We start from the raw sequence: 23,140 nt of genomic DNA on the forward strand, positions 1-23,140 counted from the left end.
GAGTCCAGATGCTTTAACTGTTTGTAGGACAGCTTTGAGACGGTTGTCATGCTCCTCTTTGTTTGATCCATACACCAGAATGTCGTCCATAACGACGACTGTCCCCTCCAAGTCTTTCAATAAGTTGCTCATGAGCCGCTGGAAAATTTCAGGGGCGGAGGTTATGCCAAATGGCAGGCGTCTGAAACAGAACCTGCCTATAGGAGTGATGAAAGTGGTTAATTTTTGGCAACTTGGGTCCAGTGGAATTTGCCAAAATCCACTGGAAGCGTCCAGAGTGGAGAAGACTTTGGCACCGGCCAGCTTGGGTGTTATGTCATCCAGTGTGGGCAAAATATAACGTTCGCGCTTTACTCCCTTGTTTAAGCGTTTCAGATCGACACACACTCTGACCTCTTCTTTGTTGCGTTTTGGTGCAGGCACCATTGGGGCACACCAGTCTGTTGGTTCCGTAACCTCCTCTATGATCCCGAGGTTCAGCATGCGTTTTATCTCTTTTTCCACCTTTGGAAAGAGTGGAAATGGGACTCGTCGTGGCGTACTGACACTGTAAGGCCCTGTATCATCATTGAGCTCTATTCTGACAGGCTCACAGTTCAGCAATCCTATTTCCCCAAACACGTCATCAGGAGGATCGCTTTTCACCTCATTGACTCTTGTGACTAGTCCCATGCGCTTGGCCACCAACCTGCCCAGTAAATTACTGGCATATTGTCCTTTTATGACCATAATCCAAAACTTGTATTTTTGTTTTTTGTAAGTGGTAGTGGCGAGGAATTTACCAACGCATCTGACCTTTCCACCTGGGCTATACACTGTGGGTTTAGCCTGGATCAGTTTTGGTTTGGACTGGAGCTTACTGAAAGTCACTTCTGTCATAACAGTGGTATCTGCACCAGTGTCAATTTTAAAATCCACAGTGTTGCCATTTATCCCTAACTCAATGTTCCAGTCAGTGTCTGACTCTGACTCGTCAATAACAGTAGGATTTGACTTTTCTGCACCCAAAAACAGTTCTCCGATGAAAAATGAATCCTCATCTGAATCTGTTACAGCCTCTGCTCTAACTTCCTTCAGCATCTTTGTCTTGCACACTACAGCAAAATGTCCCATCTTGTTACATTTCCGACATCTTTTATCACGAGCAGGGCAATTTCCTCCTATCCCGTGTTCTTTGTCGCATCTTTGACACTTTTGCTTGGTGTCACTGTGTTTTTGTGCATAAACGTGTGCTTTCTGTTTGTCATAGCTCCGCCGTGCGCTGTAATAACTTTTCTGCTTCACCTCGTTCACTGCTGTTTCCCCGTGCTCTGTGCTCTGCCATTTCACCTGCTCACTCTGGCGGGCGAGCTGAATGGCTCTCTCTAGCGTCAAGTCCGCCTCGAGCTGCAGCTTCTGCGACACGTCTTTATCCATCAGACCAATAACTATCCGGTCCCGGATCTGCTCGTCTTTGCTGGCGCCAAACTCGCAGTGCTGCGCGAGCTCATAAAGGCTGCGCACGAACGCCTCCACTGTTTCCCCGGCCCTTTGGCTCCTCTTGTGAAAACAGGCGCGATCGTGAATAACGTTCCTTTTTGGAACGAAATGCTCATCAAACTTCGCCATTACGAGTGAAAAGTCAAATTCTGGATGTGGCCTGGCCTCGGTAGCAGAAGGAAACACAAACGAGCCGTAGATTGGTTCAGAATCCCTCCCCATCGAGTACAAAAGCGAGTTAACTTGCACCTCACCGGTCTCTTTATCCAGCTTTGACGCAACTCTGAACCGGGAGAACCTCTGCCGCCATGTGGGCCACTCCGCCGGGTGGGAAAAATCGAACTGCTCCGGAGGTCCAAACTTTGCCATTTTTCCTTTTCAAAGTCGGCGTGAAGTCTTTAATTCTGACACCATGTCATGTTATGAGCGGAAAGATGAGACCAACTGTCGTTCATAACACTGCTTTAATCTTGAGGCAGCTTAACCATGTGCAGCAGGTACAGACACAATTCTTTTCATAAAACATTCAACGTCTGCCCCTAGTGGTCAGTCCTCCACAGGTATGGTAAGTGCAGGGGATCAAATCTCACAACAAGTAGTGTGCACCAAATAATATGTAATGTGAAAGGAAAATTATGAAGGTAAATTACATAATTCAAAATGTCTTTATCAAAAGTGTTTCAATGCAGGTGGCATTTTTCCTCTTTCAGTTTCCAGCGACAAATTATTACTATTTTTTATTGGATACATAGTAATCCATTTTTAATATCTTCATCAATCTGTTGACCTGAAGAAAACAAGATCCATTACGGATTATATGTGATTTTTTGGGATTGCTGTTTAAAGTTCAAATAAAAATGAACATTGTTGCGCTCCAACCCCGAATCAACCAAGTTCAAAAAATAAATCCTTAAATTTATTTAAATATGGAAAATATTCTTGTTTAAAGAGTCGGATTAAGGACAGTTTTCCGACTTATGATTACTCCAATTTTTATCTGCTTAAAATTGAAATATTTACCAATAACTCAACTCAAAGTACTTAATTGAAACAGTAAATTAACATTAAATTGTTGCCTCACTTGTCCCAGGAGCAGCTACTCTCCTGCCAATGCCTCTGGTTTTGAAACTGGTAAAAACGCCCACCTCAAAAAAAAAACCCACACACACAACCACACATGCAAACCTTTTTGCATAGTACCTGTCTCTGGCTCTTAATGTGCATAAAGCAGATTGGCAGCTTCATAGGTGCCAGTTTTTTTGTTATTGTTGTTTATTTTAACTTGTGTCATAGAAGTAAAATACAGCATTTTGTGGATGGTAACACTTATTTATGATGGTATAGAAAAATAACTGTTATGACTTATTTTGGGGAGGTTTGAGTATAGATGACTAAAGTGCTTAAAATTTTTTGGGATTTTGGCTAAAAATTGCATAATCATAATTAAAAGACCACTGGAAACTACACTAAAATAGTTCAATGGATAATTGAATTGAGACGCTGAAAATAAAAGAATGGCATGTAAGTTTAGAGTGAACGATGGGAGAAAAAATGAGGGTTAATCTGTCAGTCAGGTCAATTTTCTGTAAAATAATGTACACCTAAAAAAGAAGTTCCAGTCACATAGCCTACGTGTTCTATATCACTGTGCTGGCTTCTTTAAAACAAACTTTTACTTCATCATCTGGACAAAAACAAGTACCCTTTCTCTGAACTGATGCGTTATTTAACCTATCGTGACAATCAGCATATTCATTGCTTTCCTATGCTGCTGCAGTTGAGGTTGGTGCCATCAAAGCCACACAGCATATCGAATAGTCCCTTTTTGTGGAATGGCGATTTAACCCCCACCCCCAAAAAAAACAAAAATAGACTACTTAAATTTATAGAATATTTATTTATTTTCTTGGTGACCATTGCGTAAGCAGGATAATTGCCTTCGAGGCGTCCTTTATCAAAAATTTACACTCTACGAGAGAAAACCGTGAAGGCTTCTGCATCATCCAGTAATTTCTGGTAATGGACACCTCGAAGGCCATTATTCTTTACCTAATCCACACCCAGCAGCCAATTAGAATTGGGTATTTACCTGGACCAGGGAATAAAATATATTAAAATATATATCCCTGAGCACAACTAAAAAAACAAGCTTCAGTATGACAGACTGAAACTTGACCAAACTAATTCCAAACTGCAGGAATCTGGCATAAAACAAGCTAAACTTGAATTTACAGATTAAATGAGAATCAGCGTAGTGATTGGTAAATTTAATGAGATGTGAGCTTGATTTGGTGTTTAAATGAAAAATAAAACTGAACAGATGACAAGAACGTGAAGGAAATACGAGTAAAAAATATATTCCAAAGATATTCTTTTTCTAAAGGGCCTATTTATGGAATGTAACTCCAACGATAATTAAAGGAACACTACTGTAAGAACTACATCATTAAATAAAAGTATATTTGGAATTAAGCACAACCTTGAAGAGTAGTAACAATTTTGGTCACCATTATTTTTCCTATATGTTTTCATTCATAAAAAATAAAAAAATGGGCTTACCGTATTGTATGGACTATAAGTCACTCAAGTCGCAGCAGCACAAAAAAAAGTACAATAATACACACAGACAATAATACGCAGAAATGATACATACAGCTGCTAGCAGTTCTTCTTTCCCTTTCGGCTTTTCCCATCAGGGGTCGCCACAGCGAAACAACCTCTCTCTCGAGGAGGAGTCGCATGGTTAACTTGGCAATGTTTTATGCCGGATGCCCTTCCTGACGCAACCCTCTCAATTTATCTGGGCTTGGGACCGGCACAGAAGCAGAGAAGGGAATAAGGAGTAGCCCGGATTCGAGCCCTGGTTACACGGACGGAAGGCGCTGCGAACCAGCACGAGCTAAACCGGCTCCCATACAGCAGCTAGCAGTTGTTGATGAGAAAATAACAAATGTACGAGCCTATTTTTTCTTTAAAAATTCCAAGGCTCAGCGTCGATAAAGCGGAGTGTCATCTATATATATCTATACAGTATATACATCTATATATAAAACAAGGTAGCTCAGAGATAAATGTCTGGTGTATAAAACTGCCCATTTATTCTGCCCTTCTTATTCATTTACCCAGAAATCTATTTTCACTTTACATCATGTAACTTTTATGCGCACAAGGAACACCAAAGGGGTATGAAAATAGTGTTATATACGTCCCCTCCTCCAAAAACAAATGTCCTGCTTCAACACAAAACAAAACAACAAAAGAAAGATGGCATGGTACTTAGCAAAACAGAGAAAAATAAAAAAAGTATGCATAACATGGCGCATTATACCTTTTTTTGACCTCACTTTGTCTGACCAGACAGATTAACAATGAAACTTCAGAACATAAAGTAGTTGAAATACAGTACAGACCAAAAGTTTGAAAACACCTTGCCATTCAAATAAAAGGGAAGGAGTATCCAAACTTTTGGTCTTTACTGCATGGCCATCCACAATGGCAGAGGTTCTCAAACTTTTTCTTTTGTTCCCCCCTGTGGAGGAGGAAAAAATGTTCATCCCCACCTGATTATGAACAAAATGAACATTTCGTGAAATATATTTAAAAATGAAAATCAGGGCTCTGGATCAAAATTTCTGAAAATTTTGAAATAAAATTGTAAATATTGAATAGCAGCGGGCCTAGAATTGATCCTTGTGGGACACCACAACTTATCTCTTTGGTTTCTGATGTATATTCATCAATCTTGACAAATTGTTTTCTTCCCGTTAAATAGCTTTTGACCCAAGTTAGCACTAGTCCTCTTATCCCATACACTTCCAGTTTGTCCAGTAGGATGTCATGATTGAGAGTGTCAAATGCTTTTTTTTAAGTCAATGAAAATTCCAGCTGCATATTTCTTTTTGTCCAGGGCAATGTGATTTCCTCCACAGCATCAATGATAGCCAATGAGGTTGATCTATTTTCTCTAAAACCATATTGGTTTTCATTTATAATGTTATGCTTTTCAATAAATAAAGCTAATTTATCATTGACAATTTTTTCTAAAATTTTTGAGAATTGTGGAAGAAGAGAAACAGGTCTATACTTTGTAAATTGGTGTTTGTCTCCACTCTTATAGATAGGAATCACTTTGGCTATTTTCATTTGGTTTGGGAATCTCCCAGTTCGTAATGATAAGTTACATATGTATGTTAGAGGCTTAGATACACTATAAATGACTTTTTTCACCACCTTCATATCTATATCCTCAATCTTTTGAGTTTTTACTCTTGAAATTATTCACAATTGATATCAGTTCATTTTCGTTCACATCAGAGAGAAAGATTGAGTGTGGGATCCTTTGGATGGGTGGATTATTGTTTTTGCTAGTTTTGCATTTTGGAATTTCCGCTGCCAACTCTGGACCCACGTTTACAAAGTAATTATTGAGACCGTTTGCTGCTACATTGATGTCATAGCTTTGACCCTTCTCATCTGTAAAGTAATCTGGAGAAGTACGCTTTTTTGTCCCATTTTTAATTATGTTTTTTAATATTTTCCAAACTCGCTTTACGTTGTATTTATTTTCTTTCAGTAGATTATTGAAGTACACTTTTTTACTGTAACGTGTTATTTCAGTTAGTTTATTTTTATCTGACTTATATATTTGTTCAGTTTCTCTTGTCCTCTGTTTTAAGAATTTTTTATAGAGGTTATTTTTCTTTTTACAAGCATTTTGTAGACCGGTGGTTAACCAAGGGCATTTGGCAAATTTGTTCTTGAATTTATAAATTGGACAGTTCTTATTGTAAAGTGAGCTAAATATTTCTAAAAAACGTCATAAGCGATATCGACATTTTTCTCTTTGTACACAGAGTTCCAGTTTTGTCTGGTTAAGTCATTATTCAGAGCATTCATGGTTTTTTCATTACTTAACCTTTTGTAGACTGGTTCTTTTATAATTTTCTTTGTCTTCACCTTGATGTCAAATAGTGCAAAAACTGGTAAATGATAAGTTATGTCACATATCATTAGTCCACTCATATGAGTGTATTCTATATTTGTAAAAATATTATCAATAAGAGTAGCACTTTGAGTAGTGATTCTGCTGGGTCTTGTTATGGTTGGATATAAACTCATTCCATACATTCTGCTGATAAAGTCGTCGGTGGCTTTATGTTTGCTGGGGTTTATCAGATCGATATTGAAGTCTCCACAGATGTATGATATTTTGTTATTTAGAGAGGTAAACATCTTTTCCATCCAGTCACTCAACACTTCTAAACTTGACCCTGGCGACCTATAAACACAGCTTATAATGACATTTTTCCCTGAATTGTTACATATTTCAATTGTAAGACATTCCAGTATTCCATCCACTGCGACAGACAATTTATCAATTACCGTAAACTTCATATTTTCTTCCACATATATTGCGACTCCTCCACCTTTTTTGTTTACTCTGTTCACATAAAACAATGCTTAACTATGATGTTATCGGTATAAGATGTGGGAGATGAGGAAAACACAAAAGAGAGAGCAGAATAGCAGAGGCAGAAGTACAAGACGACTCCTCTATTGGTAACCAGGCTGACTTAACCATATGACTACGACACCAAAATAATATTGTTCGAATATTTGCAGCCCAAAAGTAAAATAAAAAATTTGGTAGGGAGAGGCCGCCATTATCTTTGCTTTTCTGCAATATAGTTTTTCTCCCCATAAGAATAGGGCAATAGAATTGTCAAGGGACCTGAAAAATTTCTTTGGAATGAATACTGGTAGGCACTGAAAAAAATTGGAGAAGTTTAGGCAGCACATTCATTTTGATGCATCTTATTCTACCCGTGAGAGATAATGGCAGCATGGACCGACGCTGTGAGTCACAATTAATTTTATCTAGTAATGGGTTAAAGTTGGTTTGAATAGATCAGAAAATTCCTTCGTCACTTGAACGCCTAGATACTTTATGACACATAGAGATTTTAAAAGATAAGTCTGATGGGGGGTAGGCCATGGCCTCCGGATTGATAGGAAGAAGTTCAGTTTTATTTAGGTTTAATTTGTAGCCAGAGATCTGACCAAACTCCTTCAGCAGACCTAAAACTGGAGGCATGGAGACAACTGGATCTGAAATAAATAAAAAAAACGTCATCGGCTACTTTATGATCTGCACCACCCTCAAAATACCGCACATAGAGCTAGTTCTAATGGCCGCCACAAATGGGTTAATGGCTAGCTCAAATAAAAAAAGTATTTCGAGTAATCGTTATTAAGGCGAACACGTGCTATAGGTGATGTGTACAGTAATTTGATCCATGACAGGAATTTAGAGCCAAAGTATAAAACAGTAAAGGCCGCTTCACCTGATCAAAGGCTTTTCAGCGTCCATGGAGATGACCATTTCGGGGTGCCAGTTGAAGTGGTGCAGAATAAAATATTCATAAGATACCTAATATTATGGTAAAAATGTCTGGTTTTAATAAAGCTAGTTTAAACAGGACTGATTAATGTGGGAATTATCGACTCCTACCGTTTTGCGAGAAGTTTTGCTAAAATGTTAACATCTGCACACAGCAAAGATATAAGCTGATAACTGCTGCAGCATCTGGGATCTTTATTTTTCTTTAGGATAAGAGAGCTTGTGGCCTGTCGCAAAGTAGCCGGCAAGGCACCAAGATCAGCTGAAGCCTGTAGCACGTTAAGCATTAGAGAGGATAGTTTATCCGCAAAAACCTTAAAAGATTCAGATGGGAACCCGTCAGGTCCAGGGCTTTTCCCACTCTGCATAGACATGACAGCATTCTTTAGTTCTTTAGCAGTGAAAGGCTTATCCAGTTGATCAGCTACATCTGGTTCGACTGGCGGAATATTACGATGTGAAAAGAAAGCTTTGTAATGTTTCTCATCGCGAAAACATTCAGAAGTGTTTAGAGCAGAATAAAAATCCCTAAATTTATCATTGATAGTTTGAGGATTGATTGTGAGTCGATCAGAGGTAAAGAGTTCGGTAATATTTTGAGCTGCTGTTGACTGTGTTATCTGGTGTGAGAGTATGTGATTAGGTTTATCCCCAAACTCATAATAGCCATAACAAGTCCTGAGTACTAATTGCACTGCCTCATCGGTGACCAATGAGTCAAATTCCCGCAATATCGTGACTCCTGCTGCTTCGTCACCGCGGTGATCAAAAATCCCACACCATCACAGCTCTAGTTTATATCTTGTGGGACACAAAAAAAATGCGACTTCTCCAGTACCGATAGCAGAACCATTGAGCTCAGAGCTTATAGATACTGCGGTCTTGAAGAATGTTGCCCCAGGGCTCGTTCAATACTCGGTACCCATCCTTAATGGCCAGTATCCTCTGTCATACATCTCAGCCATTGCAGCGCAGTACTTGTTACGCAGCTTCAACACGTCTGGACTGTAGTCATTGTAGAGACGGATCGGATGTTCCTTGTAGGATAAATCCTTCCTCTTACGGGCCTCGCGGAAAATTAAATCCTTCACCTAGAAACGGTGTAAGCAGAGAATCACAGGACGCGGTTTGGCTCCCTGCTGCAACTTGGCCACAGGTACTCGTTGAGCTCTGTCAATCAATTGGAGGTGTGTTGAGAATGTCCGGAACAAACACTTGTTCTCAGGAGGCAGGGCCAGGGCCCCCCAAGTGAGACCCGCCCCACGCTTCAGGCAGCCACCCACCCAGCCCAAGGTTGGTCCAGGAGAGAGCAAGGCAGGGGCAGGCCACCCCCTACCCAGGAGGAGGATGCCCAAGAGAAGTGGGGTGCTATAAACAAGGAGTGCTGTAAACATGGCCCGACCGGGCTCACCCACAGTTGGAATTTTGAAGAAAGTTGGCGCTCAAGGGCAAGAACCCACACCACAGGGACATGGACACCACCAGGCTCAGATGTGATGTGATCCCGGCTCTTGGTCTTGCCAGAAAACTCACAGATCCCTCTCCCTCTGTGGAGAGAGGGCCACTGGGCCCAGGAAGCCAGCACCCAAGGGACACTGCAGCCATTGCCGAGGGCCTGGTTCCCCCCACCAGGGATGGGGAAGGGGACAGAAGATCAGATGTCCCTCCTTCCTTGTGTAATGTATGTTTTTGTGAGCATGTGTATGTGTTTGTTGTAGTGTATATTTTTGTGGGGTAAAAGGTGTGTGTACTAAAGAGTGCAGTTAAAATTGGGCACTGAGAGGACTTCTCCTGATTACTCACACCAAGACTACTGATGGCCATCTTTGCCTTTTTTCTTCATAGCATAAAAAATATGAGACTGACCACTTTATTTGTAGAGCACCTTTTATCAACATGCTGTAGAACATAAGGTGCTTGACATAAAACGATAAAAAAACAAAAAATACAATAGAATATCATGGGTTTTAAATTTAAAACCTATCAATAGGTAGGTTGTAACCCTTGTGCTATCTTAGATGACCCCACCCTTACATTGATGTGTTCTCCCTACCATGACAAAGGTGGATAAAGGTGGAAAGATTTCATGTAATCCATGGACACCAGTGAAGATCACAAATCATTGAAGAAAAATGGTTCAGAGCACTGTCTAGTGGGTCTAGATGACCCAACTCGCAACGTTAAAGTGCCTAGGATAGCACAAGGGTTAAGCCCACATACCAATAGCCCACATACCAATAGATGTGTTTATCTTTTAATTACATTCTTCAGTTTAATTGACAAAACCATTTTCTCTTACTGTCTGCCGTGTAGGTGTGGCAGTGTGGAGGAAGCATGGAGGTCCTGCCATGTGCCAGAGTTGCCCACATCGAGCGCACCAAAAAACCCTACAACAACGACATAGATTACTATGCCAAGCGCAATGCTCTGCGGGCCGCCGAGGTGTGGATGGATGAATACAAATCCCACGTCTACATGGCCTGGAACATTCCTATCAATGTAAGATTCTCCCCCGTTATAGATTGCTCCCTCTTTCAATCCCAGAGCTGTTCTCACTCTCACGTGTCGCTTGTTCATTCAGACCCCGAGCGCACATCTCCAGAGAAACCAGTTGAAATGAATTCAAAATTCCGATTTTATTTCACTTGACCTTCACGATGGAAACAGACGGAGCAAGGCAGCACTACATTCAAAGTACAACAGATATAAAGATACAAAGTACAACAGAGATATGATAGAAGCTGTGCTCCTGTCTAATCAAGATTTCCATTCACATCAGTTTCATCAGTCTTTCAAGATGAGATACAAATTAGTAAAAAGCTGCTTTCACTATAAAAAGTTTAACATTGAGCCTATTGCCTCCTCATTATCAATGAAGGGTATTGATAAATGCAGCAAAAAGCTTCTTTAAGCAAACTGATACTTCCTGCAAGATATTATTTAAGGCGCTGATATTCTCAGACAGAGAGATTCCCGCAACAGAACTCAAAAAGACAGAGCTCCTCTATAGATCCCTCCATGAGTGTTATCTCAAACACAGCAGCAAAGCATGTTATTACCTCAGATGTCCTGTGGCACAGAGGTATTTTCTATACAATTAAGACCAAACAGCACTAATCCTATTCATACCCACATGTACTCATACTCGTTATTGCCTATGGCACACACAGAGAGCACAATTATTGGATTGAGAACACTTTATGATTCACCGTGGCGGGCAGCACCCAACACGGATGCAAAACAACTTCTCAGCGAAATTAGATGTCTTTTTTTGCTTGCAAAGCAAGGTTTTGCATGTTTTTTTATTGTTTAACAATATACATCATTGTCAGAGTAGACCTTAGTTCAGGCCCGTGGGCTGAATGCAACCGGCTTTAAAATTGCCATCGGCCCACCGTCTCCAGTCATAAGATCAATAGTATGCAGCCCTCAGGATTTTTTGAAAACTGTATGTATGGTTTCCTGATTGTAGTTGGCCACACCTGTGAAACACTGTTGTGTGACCCTTCTGTGACACTTTCTAGCTCATTTCTAAAATGTCAACTGTAAATAAAAATAAAAAGTTCACAGTGATGGCCACCACTTCCAGGACAAGAGGAAATTGTCAATTTTATTGAGTAAAATATGAAACAACTTTGTCTGCCTAATATACCAGAAAACTATAGCTCTTTGAAGAAATTCAGCATTAAGAGGGTCTACCAGACAAGACATGCTAACAACGACAAGCTAACTGGAAATAAACGATGCGAAAGATTTTTAATTTCACAGTATTTTGGTTAAAAGTATTTAGATGTATTTTTATGTGAAAAATTAAAAGGAATTATAATGCAAAAAAATGTTCAACAAATTGTTCATTTGCCTTTAATGTTATTAAAACAGTTCAAAGAATGTCAGGCTGAATATTTTACTCTCAAACCTTTTCACCTTTGGGACACCCCTGCCTTAGGCAGTTCAGCTTCCGAGCATTCCCAAATCAATCTGGTAAACCTAGAAATGGCTGTAACACTTTTGTCTGCTCTTTATATTGTTCCAAAGTAAATGGTAAAGTATCTGTCATTTCTTTTCTTTCCCCTTCTCTTATTCTTCTTTATTTTTGTTCTCTTTGCAAATAGAACCCAGGTGTTGATTTTGGAGATGTCTCTGAGCGCCTGGCTCTGAGGAAAAAATTGCAGTGCCGCAGCTTCCGTTGGTACCTTGAACACGTCTATCCAGAGATGCGAGTTTACAACAACACCATCACCTACGGCGAGGTGAGACATGCTGAGATTTGAAATAAATTGCAAATTGACTTACCACATGCTGTTTGATGGAAATGAAAAAATTGAATTATTTTTTAAGTGGAATTATATTGATTCACAGAAAAAATAAATGAAAATTTTAACTTATTACTAAAACTGTGATAGCAAGAACATGTAAAATGCACCATAATGTTTTGAAACTATCTGAATATTTATCAAACACATTTTCAGTAAGTGTAAAAGTCCACATTGCTACAGCAATGCAACTTCACTCCATAACCGGAAACATTTCCTATAATGACAATTAATTGAACTAGTAATCCTATCTTGATTGCTTTGAGCTTGTCTCCAACGTAGCAAGCAGGGGAGGCAAACAGGTGACTGGCAGATTGAGATAAACTTTATGTAGTGTTGCAGGAATGCACCATTTTTCACTTATATCATTTTCAAAAATGGAAAGCTATGGAATATCTCTATGCCTTACATGGCAGCGAGATTGATCAAAGCTATGTAAATTTGCACCGCATGCGTTCCCCCAGTGCCTTGTTTTGGCCGTGGCATCCAGCTAATGGATTCTTCAGAGCAGCACCCACTTAAGTGCACTTTTTTCAGATCTGTTGACAAGCCGGGAAGCAGTTATGTTGTGTCGTCATACAGCTGCTGCAACAGAAGTCAGTCTGTGTCACAGAGCAACAGCTTGGCACTCAGCCGTGGCTGACCAGACCAGCCGAGTGGAACCTTCCCTGACAACAGCACATGATAAATACGCCACAACCTGGATAGGGAGCCTTAAGCATTCAAATCATACAGGAAAGACGCCTGCACTCCATGTGGCTTATAGAAGGGAGGCCGATAACGTATGATGATATTCTATCATGGCACAGAGATGGTTATATTAAAATTCTGTGCTGGCTATCGTCCAAGAAAAAAACAGCAGATTTTTTAAAAGGAAGAGGATAACATGCAAAGCACAATAGAATGCTAAATGTGTAACTTAGAAATCAGCATGTGATTGATTTCCAGCAGCATATTGATATAAACATCCATCCATCCATCTTCTTCCACTCATCCGGGACCAGGTCGCAGATGATATAAACATTTGTTAGTTAATTTGGTGCAATATTGATTGTAAAGACCCATTCAGATAAAAATTGTGAATGTGGTGTTTTTAACATGTTGTTGTGACATTTCTTCATGATTGAGGACTTATATAAAGAAAATTAAGCTTAAAATTGCATTTCTGATATTTTTTCTTTTTGCAAACCTTTGTGAATTAGGAGCAGACAAAAAAAAGTTTTTTTTTTTCATTTTTGGCTAAAAGGAAGCATAATAAAAGACCACTGGGAACGCTTTTTACAATAGATCAAAAGATGATCGGGGAGGGACTTTAAACAAATACATTTTAAAGAACCTTTACAGTTGGAGCTCCTCTGTGTTTGTCTCAGGTGAGAAATGGGAAGGCCAGTGGATACTGCCTGGACCAAGGCTCAGAGGATGATGACAAAGCCATTCTCTATCCCTGTCATGGGATGTCTTCGCAGGTCAGACCGAGTTCAGCTGACATCTATTTCTGCACTGTTGCCACCCTTTAGCTTATTGTGATATAAGATTATCGTTACCTAAATATTCTTATATGTTATTGCATTTTATTTGTCCAAGGAATGTATCTTAGGTTGACAGAAACCCAACCATTCCTTGTAAGGCTCAAGTGAAAAGATGTGCCCTTATAATTTTTCTGTTTTTGGAGTCAATACAATTTTTAAATTGAGCTGCTAAACTGCTTATATTTCACTACTTGTGAAGTAAAACATATTACTCGTGTAAAATATATTACTCCTTCTCTGCATTTGACCCATCCCTGGGTGAATGGCGAGCTACAGACACATGTGCTCAGGAACCATTTAGTGGTTTAGCTCTCCTACTGTTGAATGTGAGGCAGGGAGGCACCAGGGAGGGTCCTATCTAAAGAGTCTTTGGTATGACACGGCTGAGGATTTGAACCCACAACATTAGTGAAAAAAACATGTGCAATGTATCTTTAAACCAAAACATACGAGAGAAAAAATTATACAATAACATACTTTTGCAGATTGCTTTAAAGATTTAAAGTCACAGCGTGCAAAGCCTGGCTAATTCACAGTTGGTTAAACAGATGAAATGTTAACCTGTCAATTTTCTATTTAGCCTCTGTAACAAAAAACCTTTGTATAAAAATGTTTTTAAATCAATAATGTTTATAGGATAATTAAAGAGGCAAAATTATTCAGTTTTATTTATATTAGCATTTGTCTGTGTTTTTTACCCTACCCCACTCCAGGCACAACTCTTCTCATTTAGTATTTTTCACAGAGAATGACACATTGACTATCTTTTAATTTGCAAATTTAACCCTTAAAATCCTTTTTTTGTCATATCAATAAAGACATTACAGCTTGTTTTATTTGTGAGCATGTGTATATTAACAATAAGCCTCCTGTAGAACTGTAGTGTTACAAAGCATAAATAAATAAATTAAATATTAGTTTTTTGTCATATTTAGAAATTGATTGTCCAGGATGATTGAAAAGTGTTGTTCTAAAAGACACATTTAACAGCAAAACATATTTTATTGCACACTCATCTTTACTACATTGTTTGCATGTATGGTTAGAAACCTCCAAACTGACAAACATATCTAACAGACTGTCTAACAGACTGACTAAATAAAAGTTTGGATTTGACATTTAAATTCACACAGAAAAAAAGAATATCCAAATTCCTTAATTTAAAACAAGTAATTTCCCAGCCTGGGAAGACATTAACTATTTCAAAATAATCCAGGGACATGTGACTAACTTTGATTTCATTATATAATAATAATTTAATTAATACTTTATTGATCCCACAATGGGGAAATTCTTCTCCACATTTTGACCCATCCCCTGGGGGAGCGGTGAGCTGCAGCTTAACCACGCTCTGGAGCCAGTAGCGTTAAGGGCCTTGCCTAAGGGCCCTCACTGGGTGATGTTCATTGCTCGCTATTGATATGGTTATTGACCCAGTACCATTGTTTATCCCCCTCCGGGAATCGAACCCTGCATTCCTGGGTTCCTGCATTGTAGCCTCTCACCTTACCAAACGAGGTACCCAGCCGCATAAGAACAACTGGAAAGTTTTCTTTCAAAATTCTCGAGTCCAAACCATAAAGTGTCTACATGTGTCTTGATGGAAGCTCCTTTAACCCTTGTGCTATCCTATGGGGTCAAGATGACCATTGACGTGTTATCCCTACCATGAAAAAGGTGGATAAAGGTGGAGAGGATTTCATGTAATCCATGGAAACCAGTGAAGATCACAAATAATTGAAGAAAAAAGTTCAGTGCACTCTCTTGTGAGGTCTAGATGACCTCACTCCCAATGTCAAAGTGCCTAGGATAGCACAAGGCTTAAAAGGATAGATTTGACAGAGGCTATGTTTTCATTGACTATGAAATAGTGCTAATTGGTTTTGCGATCACAATTTTCCTAATGGAAACACAACAATTTTGAAGAAAATCGCATTTATTGAAATAAACTTTTTGTGCTTGAAGGAGGTGGTTTTTGAGGTGTATTGAAATTCACATAATTTGCAAAACTGCAATGAAAACACTTTTTCCGAATTAAATGAGTCATTAAATAAGTCAGTTGGCCACCAAGCGGATGGCAAAGCGCTTCTTAGTAGGAACTGGCTGCCTTGGGCATTGCACAGCGGACGCCACAAAAGAGCACACAGCATCACACAGTTCACCATAAGTTGAGCATGTCGTGCGGAATTGTTGAATCCACAGCTCCTCTATAAAATGACCACCCAGGATTTACCAATATTGCTTAATCCGCTCCCACCTGTAAGGAGCTTGTCACTCATGAAAACACAAATAACATGCTGGTATTTCCTTCGATAGAGGATGATGAGCGCTAGTGTCGTGGAAAAAATTTGTGTAAGCCAAATTGTGTTTTTTGACATGTCTTGAATTTCGATTGGACTTTTGCACATATATGCAATGGAAACGCAGCTAATGTGTCATAGATAGTTTTAGTGTCTATTGATGAGCTTACAAACAGTGCATTACCCCCCCCCCCTGCTTCTATTCTCAACAGAAGTTCAAAACTATTTCTGTAAAAAAAAAATAATAATAATAATAAAACAATGTTTTCCAATGCAGCAAGCACAGCTTTCATTTATTTTGTTATAGCTCGCCCGATACTCTACAGACGGACTGCTCCAGCTTGGACCATTGGGATCAACCACCTTTCTGCCTGACACAAAATGCCTAATTGATGATGGCAGAGGTCGAACACCCAGTCTGAAAAAATGTGATGCTGTCTCAAGGATTTCCCAGAGGCTTTGGGACTTTACACAGGTTTGAGATCCTATTATCTGTGAATATAAGTGTTAGTAAAAATAAATTGAGATACCAATTTTCTTTTTTTTTCTTAACTGATATAAATTTCGGTGTCATAATTACGTTTTCAATTAAATTACAGCCTGATTGTTATCTGTTTCTAATGTAGAATGGACCAATAATCAACAGAGACACCGGTCGATGCTTGGAGGTGGAGATGACTAAAGACGCCAACTTTGGCCTTCGTTTAGTGGTGCAGAGGTGTTCTGGTCAGAAGTGGCTAATTCGAAACTGGATTAAGCATCCAAAGCACTAAAAGAAAGTGAAACTTTAAGAAACAATTTTGGCAATGTTGAGCAGCAGTCGGCTTACAAAAATGTGAGACGTTCCGGGACAAGTGGGGACTGATGGTACTTCAGTAGCATGTGTGATAGTTCACACTGCAGACCACACACAGCACACTTGGCTGCCCAAAGGCAGCAGCGCTTTCCCAAGAATACAATCAATATTTTGTTTCACTGCACTGCGCTGTCACACCGGACCATAGGGTAAGCTGCACTCTCTGAAATAACCTGCTTTTGACTTTCTGTTAATCTATGGAGTCCATCAACTTAGTGCAGCAAATAACATTTTTCTGTTATTTCTACTGTAAAACTCTTTTGGACGATGTTGGTTTCGACTGAACATTTTCTTTTGGCTGGACAACTACAGATGCAGTGCCCCAGCAAGAGATGTAACGGGCTTTGAAAGGACTCGTCATTATTGAATCAAAAGGCATTGTTTCTACACTCACACAAGCCACTTCACTTCTTTGTTTCTTTAGGAGTGCTCACTGAAAACTAGAGCAACCATGTGCCTTTTTCTTTACATCTTTGTTTTAGGCTTCATCAGACCGGGGAATGTCAGCCCAAAAGCATGTACAAAATTATTTGAAGTTTGATTTATAAAACCATATAATAATAGTAATATATTGTAAAAAAAAAAAAAGAAAAATAATAATAATAATAATAATAAAAATAAATGAAAAAAAAGTTAGGAAATAAAAAGAAAAATTTATGAGGAGCCTGTCTTCTTTTTTCTCCCTTCTGGTTTTGTCAGTTCTGAAAACTCTGAAAACTTGTTCTAGCAGGAATTACATAGAAAAATACAGCTTTTATTTACACAATTGCTGGATCATCTGCTAACAGCAGCAAAATTACTCATCTTTTGTTGTATCTTTCTAACAAACAAGCCATCAAGTTTCTGGCCTTGTGTGATATCACAGATGTCACAGATCCAAGACATTTCCTATTGTTGTGAATATCACAAAAGTTCTTTGTTATTTTCACAAAGAACATTTTTACTTATTAGATACTTTTTTCTTTTTTCCTTAGGTTTTTTTGTTTTATTGGTAAAAAATTACTTGTGCATCTTTTGAAATAAAAGGCAAAACTGCATGCAAAAATCCATGAGCTCAAAAGTCCCATGCAAATTTGCTTGCGTAGGAGTTTGCAAAGGTTTTGTGGCATCCTTTTTTTTACCTGCCATTGAATAACATCTGTGTGAATTCCCATCATCATGGGTCTCAGCATATAACCATATAGGGGAGTGTATTGCCAAGAGTCTGGCCATATGATGCATATCACAATACACGTTAAAATATAATATATAATCCAAGACTGTACCAGAGGCATTTTTCTGTATAATTGGAAAACTATGTCTGAATGTGCCTAAAACGCTTTAATTTACTTTACTTATGCTTTATTTTATTCTTTATTTTCTAGATCCGATCTGGGCATTAAACGGCCCGAGTGAGGTTACTGGGAAATTACAAAACAGACAAGTGTCCAGTATTCATGAGATTCGAGTCGAATAAGATCAATCCCCCGCACCCATCACCCCCCGCGCACCCATCACCCCCCAGAGTCCACGCCACATTTTAAAATTGTGTGTGGGATTTTAAAGGATCCCCCAAGTATTTGCACAGATCCCGTTGTCCAGGAACGCAGTGACAAGGGGGATGAGAAGTCAAGTGGTGAGTTTCAACTTTGTTTTCCTTCACATTCCACTCGGAGCGTGGAATGTGATGCCCATGACAAAGCCCAGTTAATATTGTTTGTTGGTGGGATAACGAGCTTCACCGAGGAGCTGGCTGCAGTGTGGGCACTGAAACGCATGATGACGGGAAGAGATCTGTTCCCGGAGGAAAAGCCTGCATGGACACTTTGGGATTGAAATGGCATACCATTCACTGTCACAATGTAAGGAAACTGTTAAAGAGTTTGGGACTTCAAAATGGAGATTCAAGACAAGGCAAAGACAACCCAGAGCTCTCTGATAAAGACTGGGTGACAGATTGTGCTTTTGATTTGACTGCACTGATGATTGAAAAAAATCCAAGGCAAAGGCCTTTTGGTGCATGAAATGCAGACCCTGGTGAAAGCTTTTATCAAAAAGCACTAAAGATTATTCTCACTGACATGCCAACTCTGAAAGAAATCACACCATCAGCTGAACACCTCCACATATACTCGTTCATGTTATGCCCACTCCATGGGGAGTATTCAAGAAAATTTGAAGACTTTAGAACAATTGAAAATGAAATGGACCTGATATCTGCAAAGATAATGCAAGATAATGCACCCAGTTATGTCCAGTTGGAGCTAATTGACATGCTGTTTGATGCCATACTGGTAGAACAGTTTAATTCAGGAAAACTGGTGAATTTTTACCCCTCCCTTTAGGAAGAGAACCTCCCAAACATGAGATTTTACTAGAAGATTGTTGGTTCTATTTGGGTCTACGTACATTTGTGAACAAACATTTTCAGTGATGAAATTTCATAAATGCAGATATAGAACCACTCTCTCTCTCTGATGTTCATTATTGGCAGTGCTTTGTGTTTCCACCTCAGACATTGACCCTGACTTTGATGTGCTTGTTAAAGCCCAACCGAGACTAGATTTTTCTCAATGAACAAAATTTTGATGTCTTTTTAATGAACACCCTCTTTTTTTTTCAACAATATGTGAAACTCAAAATGTGGTTTTGGGAGAATGTGATTGAAAATGATTGCTGTTATCATTTATGAAAATGTTCAAAACTTCATGTTTTGTTTATCATTGTTTGGGGAAATTTGATTAAACACTTTTTTAAAAGCAAGGTCACTGTTTCATTTATTTATCAAAACATATACTGTTCACTTGACAGGATGTAAAAACAACACCATTCATTACCTTATAATAAAGAAATAGCATTGTTATTCTGGATAATTGAAGCAAGTCTTAATAATAATAATAATAATAATAATAATGGATGGAGGGATTTTTTACTTAGATTTAGTTGGATGATACGGTCAGAATTGAGCGGCAACAACATGAAAGCATGGATCCATCCTCCCTCGTATCAACGGTTCAGGCTGGAGGTGGTGGTGTAGGGGATATTTTCTTGGGCCCCTTTGTTACATATCAGCATGGTTACAAGGCCACAGCTTACCTGAGTATTGTTGCTGACCATCAAATCAAATCAAACTTGATATGATCTCCTGGCTCTGATCCTTTCATTTCTCCAGGGTGCTGTAGCTTTAGTTTTCAGTTTTTTTTAAGTGGAGCTACAGCATCAATGGCTGACTTTAGTTTATTATTGAAATTTGCATCAGCAGCACCATCTTTGTCAACGTGTAGGTTGATAGACATTATTAAGACTGCCATATTTAAAATTTATAAATGATAAAAATTAAGAAAATTCTTGAATAAAAAAGGAGGGAGACTTTGGTGGTCTGCAGACTGTAACATATGAAATAGGCGGACTGCTGACTGTGGAGCTGGTGGATCTTGACCAGGCACGTTTGTGATATCTGCTTATGTGAACTGCAATGTGTTGTGTGAAAGTCGTGGTTTTAACTGAAGATGGTCCGGCAATGGTCCAGTCCATCAGTGAACAGTTTACTGGAGTGGAGTGTACGTTTAATTTTCATTGATAGAAGATGAGATCCTTTTTGGTTTGGATGGAGGCTGTACGGTTTTAAAGAAATAGGATATGTTATAGAAGGTGGTGAAATTGTCAATGTATGGAATATTAATAAAAGTACAGTGTTCTCTAAGCCAGATGTGAAGTTGTTGCAGACGGCTGAATTTAATATCTTAGAAGCGGAGAGATGGAGGCAGCCACCACTGAGTGGAGGAGCAGTTGCCAGGGCTTCATCAGATGTTGGAACCGACAACATCAAAGCGGTTGGAAAGAACGAGGCCATCACAGTTTGACGCTTTCTTCCTGTGGCAGACCACCTCAGACCAAAGCGGTTTGGATCTAGAGCTTGAGGAAGGCTGCAGCAAGGTGTCAGGGTCTCAGTGAACCATGTCTTGCAAGGCTGCTTTCAGCAAGCCAATGTGCAATGACTGTTGATGCGGCAAGTTCAGGAGAGAATTCAGATTGTTCTTGACCTCAGCTCAACAGAGCGTTTCTGGATGTCGTGTTTGAGGTTAGTGATCTGTATGTCCGCGTTTATTGATGCAGTCATATCAGTGCTGGGAGGTGAAGTAGCAGCCATTTATGACCACAATATACCAATCTTCTGATGGCTACTTCCAGCAGGATAACACACCATGTCACAAAGCTGGAACCATGTCAGACTGGTTTCTTTAACATGAAAATTAATTCACTGTGCTGTACTCAAATGGCCTCCACAGTCACCAGATCTCAGCCCAATAGATCACCACTGGGCTATAGTGTAACAGGAGATTAGCATCATGGATTTTCAGCTGACAAGCCTGCAGCAACTTGTCAGGATCTAGAGGCCTTTATGACCCCATGGTTTCCCCTCCTGACTCCACCGATTGTTCAGTCTGTGCAGCTGGACCTTGGAGTATTTAAGCTCCATTCCTTCACCTACACTCTGGAAATTCGTTGAGTTCTCTATCCTCAATCAAGACATATCAAGTTTAAGTTTATGCCTGCTGGTGTTGATCCCTGTTCTTTTTTTTTTACATCGAGTAGAGTCTGCCCCTTTTTGGTGTGTTGCCTAAGTTTGGATTCTGGCTTGGATTTCAAGTGCAAGACCCTCGACTGGACTTTACACGGATTCCCTGATGCTCTCAGTTCCCCATGTTGATGCTGTAGTGTGCATCTCTACACAAAAGGGTGTTTCCTTGAGGTGGAGTCCTCCCACCTGAGTATTGTCCTTAGAACCTCACAAACACTAACTCTCTTGGATTTCCGTTACAGACTCCCCTGTGCATCTGGCAGTATCAGTGTTCTCCTACCACCTGAGCTTAAATAAACTGCATTTGTCTAACCTCCTTGGGTGTTCTGATACCTTCCCCTTCAGACACAACTGTGTGATGTGTAGCATGATTACATACTTTACTTTCACACATCCGAAGGGATGTTGTCATAACTGTCATTCGTACCTTAACCCTCATGCTATGCTAGGCACTTTAACATCGGGAGTTGGGTCATCTAGACTCCACAAGACAGTGTGCTGAACCTTTTTTCTTCAATGATTTGTGATCTTCACTGGTGTCCATGGATTACATGAAATCTTTCCACCTTTATCCAACTTTGTCATGGTAGGGATAACATGTCAATGTAAGGGTGGGGTCATGGGACAGCACAAGGGTTAAGGTACCTAAGTTGTTGTCTTATGTATTTTGGTTTTGAGAAAACTATTAAAAGTTATGGTCTGTGTTATCCTTTGATTTGTCTGTATTTTAACAAACCTGTTGTGGTTTGGAGTGTGAATTGGGTTTTTTGGTTAAAAAGCTCAAAGTGAAATGAGTAAGGCAGAACAGGATAGAGAGAAGCAGGTCCGTCTGGGGACTGCTTATCGAACAAAATGATGGATGTACAGCCCACACATACACACCAAAGTAAAAAAGAAATTAAAAAAGCAAAAAGCTTTTGAGGTCTTTCTTGCAAGCAACGAGTGGACAGTGTTATGGTTTGGGTTTATTTGCCTTAGTTTTTTCTTGTATTTTTGTTCTGTTGTGTTTTGAGTTCTGTTTCCTGTTTCATTTTGAAGGTTTCCTGTATGTGTTAGTTTTGAGTTTTTCTTCCCTGGTCCCAATCTCTCCTGATCATTTTCACCTGTGTCTTGCCAGTTTTGTGTGTATTTAGGTCTCTTCTCTGCCTTTGTCTTGTGCAGGTCCATACTGTCTTTTTCCTGACAATCTGAGTCCCTGTGTTCCTGGTTACCCCAACAATTGGTTTGGTTTGTTAACCCTGGTTAACAGGGCTTTTTGTTTGGGTATTAAAACCCCTTTGTGTTTGGAACCACCTGCCTTCTCACCTCTGCATTTTGGGTCCTTCATCAACCCCCCCAACGTGGCAGAATGCACCAGCCATACTGAGTTTGACATGGAGCTTCTAGAGGCCTACTGCATAGAAGCAGACAAGGATGGATTGAGATCAGCATATGCAATAATGGAAGATCAGAATGAAAGGCAGTCAGCTCAAAGAGCAGAAGTTGTCATAGTCACTGAGGTTGCGAAAGTAGAAGCAGAAGGAGCAGAGCTCTTCAGAAACGGAGTGGGAGCCAGAGCCATGGCTCACCGAGATGGTAAGATTACAAAAGGGGGCATCACCAGAAGAGCCAGGGAGCTTTCCAGTGGAACCAGTGGTAGGGCGAGAGACCATCATTGATTTTACAGACATGGTAACTTCTACCAGAGGTTACAGGTGTGTGT

The 23,140-nt window shown here is 39.6% G+C and overlaps 1 protein-coding gene across 2 annotated transcripts in view; it reads left to right on the forward strand.

The window, feature by feature from the left end:
• The window catches only part of galnt9 (polypeptide N-acetylgalactosaminyltransferase 9), a 173,400-nt gene extending 153,781 nt beyond the window's left edge, over window positions 1-19,619 (forward strand). For both annotated transcript variants that reach the window (XM_023958682.2, XM_078952666.1), the window contains 5 exons: window positions 10,193-10,378; window positions 11,992-12,129; window positions 13,563-13,658; window positions 16,329-16,496; window positions 16,648-19,619. In XM_023958682.2, coding sequence (XP_023814450.1) covers window positions 10,193-10,378; window positions 11,992-12,129; window positions 13,563-13,658; window positions 16,329-16,496; window positions 16,648-16,794 — 735 coding nt within the window. In that variant the 3' untranslated portion in view covers window positions 16,795-19,619. The remainder of the gene's footprint in view (window positions 1-10,192; window positions 10,379-11,991; window positions 12,130-13,562; window positions 13,659-16,328; window positions 16,497-16,647) is intronic.
• Window positions 19,620-23,140: the final 3,521 nt, after the last annotated feature.

Source organism: Oryzias latipes, chromosome 9 (genome assembly GCF_053564925.1).
Source record: "Oryzias latipes strain Hd-rR chromosome 9, Olatipes_Hd-rR_3.1".
Classification (NCBI taxonomy): Eukaryota; Metazoa; Chordata; class Actinopteri; order Beloniformes; family Adrianichthyidae; genus Oryzias; species Oryzias latipes.